The sequence below is a fragment of the Akebia trifoliata genome, chromosome 11, assembly GCF_017979445.1.
Source record: "Akebia trifoliata isolate Shusen 1 chromosome 11, ASM1797944v1, whole genome shotgun sequence".
NCBI classification, from domain to species: Eukaryota; Viridiplantae; Streptophyta; class Magnoliopsida; order Ranunculales; family Lardizabalaceae; genus Akebia; species Akebia trifoliata.
The window spans coordinates 6,604,108-6,616,633 of NC_141385.1; the positions used below are offsets into that span (position 1 = coordinate 6,604,108).

A 12,526-nucleotide genomic window follows, 5' to 3' on the forward strand; every position below is an offset into this window, starting at 1 on the left:
TAAAAAATAGAATTTTTTTTGTTTTTTTTAGGAACCAGTTATCTTCAATCCATTTGCTAAAATAAAGGTGGCAATTTACTAAGTTGGTTAAATTCTATGAATTAAAAACAATGTTAATATGCTGTATTGAAGGGGGAGGCTGTCATAAGTTTTTTTTTTTTTTTTTTTTTTTTTTTTTTTTTTTTTTTTGTGGTGGGGTGGGTGGGGGAGGGGAGGGATTAGAGCAACTGACTAATACACGGGGCACATGCAGTCCCTTTGCAGCAGGTAATTTCTTGAATAAATCCTTGAGGGTGACTCTTGGGGTTCGAACTCAAGACCTTCGCTTCCTAAGGCATGTTATCGACCATCTCACCAACCCCTTGAGGTTTACCTTATAATAAAAGTTGGAAGAGCTTGAACATGATCCATCTGTCAAAAGTTGCCATAGCTGACAATGATGGTTTTTAAGTCATTTTTGTTAGTTTTCCTATTTAGTCATGTTATGAGTTTGAAAGCACAGGGGTATCTCAAATATTGGACAGACATGTCTAAATTGGTAAAAGGCAGATGTGGAGGAAGTTATTGAGATCCAAGTCATATAACACTGTTTCGTTTAGTTTAATTTGCCTGCCACCATGTATATTCAGAAGTAAGATTGGCTCACCATGAACAATAGATATCAATTTACATTCAAATTTGCTTCCTAAGCTTTTTGATTGATAATAATAAGATCTAACATTTATATTACATGGAACAACTCATTAAAAAATAAGAGTACATAAGAATGACTAAGATATACAGGTAATTCTATAAACACATTTTTAGCAATTATTAGTAAACTATTTACGCTTCTTCTTTGCTGCAAGAATTGTTTGAATTTGAAGCCGCCTATTGAACGCCTCGTTGAATAGAAAACGAGTCTGGAAGGCTGATATTATTGGAAGCCATGCCAATGCAGCTATTGGTGCAAAAAGAATAACTCCCATTCCGTAGTCGTAAGCTTGAGCAAGAACCATCACAAAGTCCCACAACTCAAAATTTTGTATCTTAGGCCTCACAGCTTGTGCAATCTGAACAAAACTTAAATATTAGTCGGAGAATAAGTAAAACATAAGACATTCATTCTTCTATTTCTTTGATACAAACTTACCGAAATCAAGCCCCATCCAGTGGGCAAAAATGCTAAACTGCACACAATCAAGTCCATTGGAGATAATTCACAGATGGCAGAAAGAGTAATTATGATAGATAGGACCCCTAGGAACATAAATGCTTTAAGAAGCCGGAACAAAAGGTGATAATTGCTACTAAGTCGTTGCCGCCCCTCGTTCACTGCCTGTATAGCATGTGAAATTCATATTATATGATTGAATCAAGATATCAAATGTTGTAGCAAGTCCAAATAAAGGTGGTGTTGCACCCCCTACTGCTTATTGATAGACACTTTAAATCTTCTATGGTATCTGAACAATGAGTTTACCCTACCCACATGTCATGGTTTTTTTCTAATCTTCCATATTTTCAAGAATTAATAAAATCCAAGAATACATTATGGAAGGTTTTTGGTTTAATGGTTCAAGCAACATTTTTTTTCCCTGATAAGCCCAAGAAAAACTAAACATAAAGTAAAATCTTTAAAGAGTTTCTTTGCCAAAAGTTCTCCCGTGAGTTTTTTTCTGTGTCTCTGAGCATTATCCCATGTATAATTATAGAAAGAATTACCAAAACGACACAGTAACCTTTTTTTACCAAAACGGCAAATTTCTGAAATGAATAGTAAATATTTTTTCCTGTTCTATAAAACAGAAAATATTTTCTCTGTTTTAGTTCACTAAAACAATTTTTAAAAAAATTATGTTTTACAAAACAGTGAATTTTTTCCCCACTCCAACGAAAATATTTTAGTGATTTTGGAATTAAAATGAACAGTGTGTCGTTATGGTAATTTTTCAATTTTCAGTGCATGTTTTGATAAATCACCCATAATTATAAGTATGCAAATGTTGCTATGTTACACATGCAAGCAAGCATAGTGTACAAGTATCTTTTTTAAATAAAGAGGGAGAAAGGGTAGAATTTTACCTTAGCCAATAAGAAGACGACACCAATCACAAGCCATGAGAGAACATAAACAAGAAAATTTTTGTTTTCTTGTGATATATCGAGGTGATAAACCATTCCATACTGGTAGATAAAAAATCGCAGAGAAAGAAGTATTTCATGTACTCTAGATGTAATCCCTGAGTGTCGAAGATGGGCCTGCTCATCATTCCACCAAGATTCCCAGCTCTTATCTTGTTGTACTCCTATACCACCCTGATTCTTAATCCATTTATTCCAATCTTTCCAATCGTCTACAATCTTCCCCCAATCGAATCCTGAAGGATTAAACAGAATTGGTGCTAACAGCCAAGTTGTCAACATGAACCAAATGGAATATGTGATTAAAACATATGTCATGCTGCTTTGATAAGACCGTCTAAACAAATTGTAAACAATCAACAGGAGCATCAATTCGAAACCTTTCACATAGTGGCTACGTGAGTATAATCTATAGTTCTCAGTGAAGCTTGCATGGAACACCACGACTTTACGGCCGGTTGGTCTGTACTTGGCACCACCATGAAGAATCGTTCGACCATAATAGTGGGATTTTGTTCCAAGGGAGAAAGTGAAGAAAACAGCGGCCAGTTGCAACTGCATGAGAATAAAGTCTTTTAAAGCTGTAAGGAATCCTCTCTCTAGACCTATTTCCATCACCATCGGTAAGCCTGTTAAGAGTCCAAGTTGGATGAATGATTGGGAAGCAAGAGCTGTTTCCAAGGATTCTATGTTCTGCATTTTAGCCTCGAGAAGGAGTGCTTTTTCCAATCCACTAAGAACCAAGTATAACTGCCCGTAGAGGAAAACATATATTACAATAACCGATAGCTGCAGAATATGGCAAGAGAAAACAAATGATTGGTAAACTGAGTTAATCAGAGAAGAAAATCTAACCATGGAACATATCAAATCAAAATAGATAAGATAACAAGTACAACAGACTAGAGAAGATCAAGAACACTAGGACAAGAAAACATTACTATTGAAAGATAATAGGGTATTTTATAACTTTTGAATTCTAAATGACAGATAGTTAGCCACTCATACTTTATACAATTCAACAGGATTAACCTTGTCTCAACTAAATTTGGAGTAGACTACAAAGGTTCTGAGACACCCCCCCTTGACTATTTCAACAGTTTATCATTTAATTTTATTTGTGCCAAAATGGAAGAAAAAAAAAAAGGAACACATTGGGGTTTCCCTATAACTACAAGGGTATTAATATATGAAGGCAGGCAAGGATCTGAAAATACTAACGGCCATTGAGAAACAGCCAGAAGTCTATTCTGTACTGACTTTTACCAGACAGACAATTCTGAGCTTTCTGGAATTCCTTCTGATGCTCTCAAATGCACTTTTTAGGTATTTCTTATGTCTGAAAATTTTGAGGGTAATTTAGACATAACACTCTGGGTTTTGGTCAATATTTGACATAGGGAAGCATTCCAAACTGATGACAAAACCCCATAACTGTGAATCTGTGATCTTCTATGAGAGACTAAAAGGAATTTAATGAAATACGCTCGTCTTCTAACTCTGGCCAAAAACCCTTGAGTTTTTCACCAAAAACCCTTTTCCTTCAACCTTGGGTTTTGGAGACACGATCGCCACTAGTTCTCTGAAGAATTTGATTAATTACTCAATCTTTTCCACTGCTTTATCCTGAATATTTAAGAGGTTGAAGATGATAGTGTTTTGGGGTAGGAAAGAAATGAAGGGTTTTGCCAACAGATTGAAGACAAAAGTATTTCCGTCATTTTCTGTTAGCCTCTCATAGAATACCACAGTCAAGGGAGTATGTCATCAGTTTGAAAGACCGTAGGTAGATCTAAAATATTCACCACAACTAAGAAGGATTATAGACATTATCCAATAACGTATAATCCTAAATGAAATGTGCATCTGTCCACAATACTTATGAGAGGGAGCTTCACAAGATTTAAAGAGATACCAGGCTATTGAAGTAAAATCCAACAGTAGTGAAGTAACAGGACAGCATCCGAAAAAAGTCGAACTGACGTCCAAGGCGGAATATGTCGCGGCTTAGTGTTTGTTCACTGTTTCCATTGGCTACTTTGGCTTCAAACTTCGAAATCTGGTTTAGACCTACATCCCGACCTTTGCCAACTTGCATGTACTCATGGTACCCAACATGACCCCGTCGTAATATGGAATTAAACCCTATATGAAATCAAATGATCCATCAGTGTAAATCATATTAAGACTATGGTTACAAAGTACAACAATGAAGATACTAATTTCTACCAGCGAAAACATCCTCGCTCAGGTTAATGGTTGTTGAGGCTTTGCTTATTCCACCTCTTGTTAAGTGAAACACCCTATCAAATAAATCTGGATGGCCATAGTGGAATCGTACCCTGGTATCCAAATATTGATGTAAGAATTAAAAAATAAATAAACTTTAGCACAATCATGAAGTTTTGGAATATGGAATATCATATATAAAATTTCATGAGGAACTGATAATATATTATCAAACAAAATTTTATAGAACATTAAAATTAATATTGCCACCTCTAGTAAAATTCCAATCTAGAACTTCTATGTACAATTCATATCCTACCTGAGAGGATTTGCTAGAAGCCTTTGACCAATGGTGACAAAGCTGGTCTCTTGATAAGACATGAACCAAGCCAAAGATGAAACACTGCAATTAGGAAGACAACCATGTAAGGATCCTGGACTGCAAGTTTCAAATATAAACATGTATTTCTTCTAAAACATTGTGTACAATTTATATTATTGTTGTTTAGCTTTTAGGTGCATATCATGAAATTATTTTATTTGTTATACTTTTGTATCTGATTTATTTATGCATCATACCCCATATAGAAGAGGTCTTGAATGATTTGGATCAAGATTAAAACCTCGGTAAGGTATTTTTTTTGGCTATTTTTGACTTTCTAGCTTTAAAAATGTTTTTTAGAGCTTTTTAGATTGTGTAGTCCTTGGCAGCATAGTATTTGATTTGCGGAGATAAGGAATGAAGTTGAAAGGTCTGAGTTGTGTAGATCAGTTATTTTATTTCAATGTTTGAGGTTAGTCAATCCTCTAATGTTTGATTGAATGGTGAAGGGAACACAATTGTGTCTCAGAATGAAACTCCCAACCTTCAGATCAATTTACATTGGGGTAGTGGGGCACTTGCCCCCACAAGAATCTTAAGGATTTATGAGCTATTGCATAAAAAAAACCGCACTATGAGGTTTAATGGAGAAAATTTCATTCCTTGATCTCAATCCATTATACCATATGTTAGAGAAAAAGGAAAGGCATAATACTTGACTATTGCCATCCCTGCTCCTAACCCTTCTAACTCTACATCTGGTAAACGGGATTAAGATAATATCATTGTGATGTGTTGGATTTTTCATACCATGCAACAAAATATTAAAAATCAGTATCTATTCTTATCCACTGCTCAATAGATATGGGATACAGTACATGCAACATAGTCTAAAGTTTACTACTTTGTATGAGCTGCAACAAAGTGCCTAGTAGGTAAGCAGGGAGCAAAGCCCCTATCCACCAATGTTTGAAATCTCATTTTGAGGCAATGTTTTGGTCAAAAGAAAAAAACCAAAATGGACTGACCATATCTGTTATTGGATTGCGCTTTTCAAGGACTCCTTGCCTCCAGTAAAAGGAAGAGTTTGTCTTACTCTAGCTTAGAACCAAAACACCATTCTACAACACACAAAACTTTGAAGTTTTCTAGTTATTAAATCTCCTACAAGACATGGCCACTTTTTTGTCAGGGGAACATTCATTTTACACTGGAAATAAGAGTTCCATTCGAATCACAAGTATGCTGTTTTTCATGAATTAGCAACATGCAATGTGATGATTGGCATTTCTTTCATCATAACCATCTCTAGCATCCTCTTAATGTAATGAATTTTTTAGCTTGTCTATGTTTTTCATATGCAAATTACTGATGGTTTACCTTAGTTTTTTTATTTTATTTTTTGTTTATTTTTGGGAGGGGGGAGTGGTCAAAGGTGAAGGTTATAAAATAAAATTCTTAGTATTTGTGTGTTTTTGTTGTGTATGCATATGAACTATAATGTAGTTACCAGTTAAATGATCTAACCTTCCTGTGAATATGTGTTCCCTCAGACCAATTATCGTTGGAGTTTGTCGTCCTTGGTTTCGAAGAAATTCTTGCAGAATGTTTCTCATTTTGAATGCCTCTTCCAAGTAGTTGTCCTATAGAAACAAATACCATGTAAGCGAAATGCATAAAACCCAATGACTTAGGGGAAAAAAAAAAAAAGCATACCTGGTTCATATCAATCGTCTGTAAAGCATCACCACGTGTGAAAATTATAGCATGATTTTGATTCTCAGGTTTTCCTTCTCCAATATTGGGTGGACCAGGAAGCTTTATGCGATATATCTCCTGCACAAGTAAACATGCGATAGGTCACAAATTCACAATCATCATCATCTACCTTGTGTTACTCATAGATAGTCAGGAAAAAGAATTACCGTAGTATGTAAAAGTAAAATGTTAAAAAATGCAATAATGTAGATTACTTTTTGGTCATTTGTAAATGCAAATTAATCTCTGGAATTTGGCTCACAAATGCCAAAAAATATATATATAATATATTAAACTACAAGGATTATTACATAAAAGTTTAAACATTTGGGCAAACAAATTCTTTCAATGATTTTTATTGTTTAAGTGGCTAAAATGAATGGTGGTATTTATTCATTCCATTCTAATTTTACACAATCTTTTTCCTATTTTTAATTCATGAAAACAACATCCTTGAATTTTTTCGATAAAATGAAAAACAGATATAAAAGCGTATATGAACAAATATTTAACCAATTCAGATAAATATCCTTTTAAAAAACAATACAATTATGCTTTGTAATTTCTAATTCTTTTAAAAAACCTAAAAGGTACATTACCTGATCCAAAGAGTTGATCGCTTTAACCAAAATAGAAGAATAAACTTTTGGAGGATTTTCTGGTCCAATCTCTTCTTTCTCTTCAACATAAGCAACTCGTAGAGATGGATACCTTACAGAAATAATAACAAAGATATAATCATGCATTTACAGGATTTGCACTGAAAATCAAAGGACTTTGCAATATTTATGGATTACCTAATCATTTAGTCAATTATATCTGAAAATCAAAGGATTGTAAAATATTCATTGATTACCTTATCATTAAGTCAATTATATCTTGTGCACGAGGATCTCCAGAAGATCTTTGTGCACCAAACATTTGAGAAGAAATGACATAGGTGAATTTCATGTCTGCCAGTGCATCAAGTTGTGCAAATAAAGAGTGTGGATTGTTTCTCCTATCATACCGCCTTTCAATGGAATCATAGTCTTCAAGAATATCTGATTGAAAAAGATTGACCACAAGAAAGAATGTTTAGTTCAAAGAAAGATTGAAGGAGTACTTTTTAAAATTTTAAATAATCATTTGTATGGAACTTACCTTCATCTTTGGCCATATCAAGAAAAGCTTGCAATTTTAAGGCCTTCTGATAGTACATCATTCCTCTTACTGTATATTGAAGGAAAACAAAACCTTAGAGTTGAATTTAGGATGCAGATGGTAATCCATTACTTAAGATATCTATTACCGTTACCTGTTCTACTTAGTGTCTGTGCACGGAAAGAGGCCCAGTTTCGAAGCTCTTCATCCTTCCCTTCAGTTTTCAAGTCTTCCGAACTTTCACATCCCATGCGTTCCAAAAAATTTCTCCACTCATCTAAATTAAATAAAGGACCCATATGGTTCTAATCAGAATTGAATCCATATCGATAGATGGAGTCATATTATTACTTTAACCCAATAACAGAAATCTGTTTCAAGGTAACCTGGATACATCTTTTGCATGTAAAATATAATGGAAACCCCTTCTTGGCTCGAATGAAGGTCCTTCATTGAAAAATTAACTTCTTCTTGGTAATACGGAGTCAAAACACTGAATCCAAAGAGAATCTATTAGATGAAAAAAAACCAATTCACCTTACAAATATATATTTATTAAACAAGCAAATGTTAAATACTTGTACAAATTTATCCATTTTGTAGAATCTAAATAACAACATTAATAAAGTTTACCCACCCTTTAGTGGACCTTCACACCAAAAATCAGCGCGATTAATGACAAATTTATCCATTTCATCATGAACATAGTTGAATGTTAAAAAAGAATTGGGCTTCATGCCCTTGATGAATATTATTCAAATAAATGGCAACAAATCATCAATTGAACTGCTTTTTGTTGTGAAGGCCGATGAAAGGATAGGCCAAATGTCCATGAGCTCAATGTGCCCAAAGTGTGCCCTGCAATATTTGGATTGACCAACAAGTGGACTTCTTTTGGGACTAAAACCTCAGGCTATTGGTCCAATTACGTAACTGAATACTTCAAAACCAAAGAGGTATAAAGGTAAATTCACTACACAAGTTTTTCAAAGACGGATAAATTTGTCCAGGTACGTAAATATTTTAAAACCGTATCAGGTCAAGTAATTGACTAAAAGTTTTATCCATTTCTGTATTAATTTTTACAAATTCGTTAGTTGTTGACAAGCACTAGGCCCATTGTGTTTATATTTTTATTTACATTATCCGTGATACTGTCCTAGAAAGCTTTAATGTGTAAACTAAATTCATTGTTAAGAGAAAAATGTTTCCATGCTTAATTGAGAAAAACAAAATGCAACAAAGAACCTAACCTGAATGACAGCATATTTCGAACTTTAGGAGCACTAGGCATATCCATAAAAAGGGAAGTTGAGAAAAAAGAAATACGCCTCCGAGCTTCTAAGTTCACAGGGATTTCCATAGCTGTCTCTTTGACGGTAAGCAACAAAAGCAAACGTCTGATCTGCCATTAAAAACAATCATACAACTGAGTTTTATACGTTAAATTTAAGATACCTTCATGAATCAGATACTCACTTGTTCCTTCAAAGAGCCATTATCTTGCAGTGGGAAAAGCATAGCAGGATTGTCATTATTTGATGCAAATAACTCTGGTAGACCTTGTTTGAACAAAATAATTGCATTCTCTTCCAGCGGTTGGGAGCAGTAGAGCAAATCCAATAATCTGTAAGCAGATATAAGTTAGAGAACTGCTATTGGCACCCCAACTTTTACTTATTACACCCCAATTTCTTAAATTATTTATCACACCCCAACTAAAGATTAAAACACACCATTCAAAATATGATTAGGCTCATATAAAATCTTAAACCCAAAAAATAGATCTAGCCAAAAAAATTGAGAGAGAGCTTCTATTGGCACACCAACTTATACTTATTCTCAACCATTTACTTATTTTCTTTATTTTTAATTGGGGTCTAATAAGAAAAAATTGGGGTTCCAATAGCAGCTCTCATAAGTTATTCAAAAATTACAGAATATAATTTAGACTTGAAAAGTGGGTAGTGTTTGGGCGTAGCAAACCTGTCTCCATGTATCATCATATCTTTGGTCACAACCTCAAAGATATCTTGGAGAATTTTCACCACTTTCTCTTGGTCTGATTTTTTGTTCTCAAACTTGAAAACATGTCAGGTAGACAGGAAAAAAGTCACTGATGCTCAAAGATCAAAAGAAAAATGAAGTATATGGTAAAAAACTGTACTGGAGAGTTAATAAGATCGTTACCAGAAGATCAATTAGCTCAGTACATTTAATTTGTAAATCCGGTAGCTCACTCATCCTGAAATCCGCAAGAAGACTGGATCTACTGATGCTTGTTTCAACTTCACTAAATATTATAGAAATAATTCTGAAAAATCAAACTAAAAGAAGTTGAGGGAAAACAATAAAGAAACGGAGGGTGGTTTCAAAGCCCTAAATTAGCAATCAAAGCTTCAGAAAAATGATAACCCCAGAGTATTAAATGGTACAGAATTGATGAAAGTTGATGACTTTCGTACCTTTTCTCTAGATCACCCACAATTAGAACATCAAGTATATACTTCAGTGACTCATAGCACTCCTTCACAGCCCAGTACATATAGTTATCTTTTCTAATCTTTCTGATTAGATTCTCATCTTTCCCAACAAATTCTCTAGCCATGCTCAATGCTGTTGAAAACTACACAAGTAGGAAAGAATCCTCAGAGAAGAATGATCTTAACAAGTTATGATGGCGAAAATTAAAAGAATAATGACCATACCTTGGTTGCTAGGAGGAATATGGGCCAACGGACTAGACCAGAACTTAACTCCATTGACATAGGTATTGTCATCAAATCCATCTCTCTGTTAACAAGGAAACACTCAGTCCTTAGGTTTTTGGAAAATCTAGATAAAGGTCTGGTAGATAATTTAGCAACAAACAAAATGTACCTGTTGCTTATCAAGTCCTCAGAACGAAAACTAGTGATTATTTGGTTCCATACTTGAGCGAACTTGGCAAAACCATTTTTTTGGCATTCTGATACCTAAGACGGGAGAAAAGGTCAACATACTCGAAAGCAAGAGGATCCTAGATCCATAAAATAGTGAAAATCACTTTGTAATATAGATAAAAAGATCATATACCTTGTGAAACTTTTGCTTGAGGAAACGTTTTACAGTTCTCTCTTGATCATTTTTTGAAGAGGGGGGAACAAGGCAAACATTGAAAGTAAAAGGCAAGGACTGGAATCTACTTCTCAACATCCCCATTGTTCGAATCTAAATTAAGGAAGAAAACATAAGACAACTACAATTCTAGCAAGAAGAGAAAAGAGAAGGCATACCTCACCAAGATGATGAAAAATACCATAGACTCCACCAAAGATTGTACAGAAAACGGAATACCAGATCTGGGTGTCCATAAAATATACCTGTAACAAACACACCATGACTATCAAGCTTCAAAAATAACTCATTTGTTTAAAACAAACGGAAGATGATTTGATGAAATAAATCGTTAATTTAATAATTTCTGAGAAGGGTTTTGCAAGACTGCCTTTGTAAGCTTTCAAGCCTGCTTGCCAATTAATATCCAATTTTGTCCAGTTTACAGTTGGGATAAGAACTTGTGTCACATGGATCCAAAATCACTGATTTTTACTCATGCTCAGGTGCTCTCTAGAAATGACATTCTACTTAGTACATCGGGTGAAGAGTTAAGAGGCCAAGGGTCAGCTAGGGCATCCTCCAGAATTGGTGAGCTTAAACATGCCCAATTTCTGTGACGAGTAAGCAGAGTTCATGCACCAGGATGGATGATTGCTGGTCATTGGAAATTTGAGGAGTTAAAGAGGTACGAAGAGGGTATTGCTTGATGGTTGAGAAGGGAGTCGGCATAACATGTTAAAGCAGTCTTCTTTTTTCTTTTTTTAATTTTGTTGGCTTGATGGGGAATTTTGACCTAATGTGAGAATGATGGAAATATCGAGGAAATGATGGAAACATTAAGAAATATTTTGCTAAAACTATAGAAAGTGGTAAAACAGGCAAGAAAACATATAGAGTGATGAAATGAATGTCTAGTTCCATTACACGTTGACTCAATTATCCAAGGTAGTTGTGATTATGCAAGAAAGTAATCACAATCATGTTATTTTAAGTATACAAACGATTGGTAAAGATGATCTCTAACTACAGTGACCAATAAGTTAAAGAAAGCTATAAAGTTGAAATGGGTGAGATCTTTTGGTGATTGTAAGGGTTTTTTATTTGATGATTTTGTGTTTGGATGAGACTTGTTAATGAAATAGAGAGATTACATATCACTTTTTTTGTCCTTTCTTTTTTTTTAACTTTTCTTTTGTAATTCTCCCCTTTCTTGGAGGATAAAGGGTTGTTTTGGCTTATGTAGACGGTTTTTCTTCCTTTCTCTCCTCCCCGTTCTTAGAGGATAGTTGCATTTATTCTGGTTCTTCAATAAAAATCATCATCTTTTGTGGAGAGTTAGCTTGGCTGTGCTAGAAAAAAGGAAGCCTCAAAGGAGCCTATTGGCATTATTGAAGATATGAATGCTAGAGAAGTAACTTGATGGAACTGAAAATCTGATCCCTTGCAAAGTACAATATCATTAGCCATTTGAAGACATGGCGAACAAATCCTAGGAAAAAGTTTCACGTTTCCCTGCATCATAACTAGTGGCAGAACATTCATTTGAGAGACAATAGGGTTTCATTTATAGTGGGTTTCCACATAGGATGGACCCCAAGCTTGGATCTTTCTACAATAGGTTTGGATGTATTAACTACTTATAGTCAAGTAGAGGTCCCTCACTATATATCATAATGTAGCATTAGTCAGAATACGTAAATACAACACTAATTGGAGAGGGATATAAGTTAGGAGTTTTAAGGAAGAACTAGCAATACATGTGTGGTGATACTTTCTTTTATCTTTTGATAGGTTTGTGTGAAGGATGGATTCTGATCCGAGTCTATGGTATTATGACATGGACACTTTTTA

At 34.5% G+C, this 12,526-nt stretch overlaps 1 protein-coding gene across 1 annotated transcript in view; it reads right to left on the reverse strand.

Annotated features, from left to right (window-relative positions):
• Positions 1-665: 665 nt before the first annotated feature.
• The window catches only part of GSL04 (glucan synthase-like 4), a 29,811-nt gene continuing 17,950 nt past the window's right edge, over positions 666-12,526 (reverse strand). Inside the window, exons 19-40 of the mRNA XM_086459904.1 lie at positions 10,852-10,938; positions 10,652-10,786; positions 10,457-10,551; positions 10,285-10,369; positions 10,042-10,202; positions 9,767-9,890; positions 9,563-9,657; positions 9,056-9,203; positions 8,830-8,981; positions 7,963-8,069; positions 7,731-7,853; positions 7,577-7,645; positions 7,290-7,476; positions 7,033-7,144; positions 6,392-6,511; positions 6,203-6,318; positions 4,673-4,756; positions 4,354-4,466; positions 4,040-4,269; positions 2,065-2,913; positions 1,133-1,318; positions 666-1,052 (exon numbers count right to left, since the gene is read on the reverse strand). Coding sequence (XP_086316030.1) covers positions 822-1,052; positions 1,133-1,318; positions 2,065-2,913; positions 4,040-4,269; positions 4,354-4,466; positions 4,673-4,756; positions 6,203-6,318; positions 6,392-6,511; positions 7,033-7,144; positions 7,290-7,476; positions 7,577-7,645; positions 7,731-7,853; positions 7,963-8,069; positions 8,830-8,981; positions 9,056-9,203; positions 9,563-9,657; positions 9,767-9,890; positions 10,042-10,202; positions 10,285-10,369; positions 10,457-10,551; positions 10,652-10,786; positions 10,852-10,938 — 3,609 coding nt within the window. The 3' untranslated portion in view covers positions 666-821. The remainder of the gene's footprint in view (positions 1,053-1,132; positions 1,319-2,064; positions 2,914-4,039; positions 4,270-4,353; positions 4,467-4,672; positions 4,757-6,202; positions 6,319-6,391; positions 6,512-7,032; positions 7,145-7,289; positions 7,477-7,576; positions 7,646-7,730; positions 7,854-7,962; positions 8,070-8,829; positions 8,982-9,055; positions 9,204-9,562; positions 9,658-9,766; positions 9,891-10,041; positions 10,203-10,284; positions 10,370-10,456; positions 10,552-10,651; positions 10,787-10,851; positions 10,939-12,526) is intronic.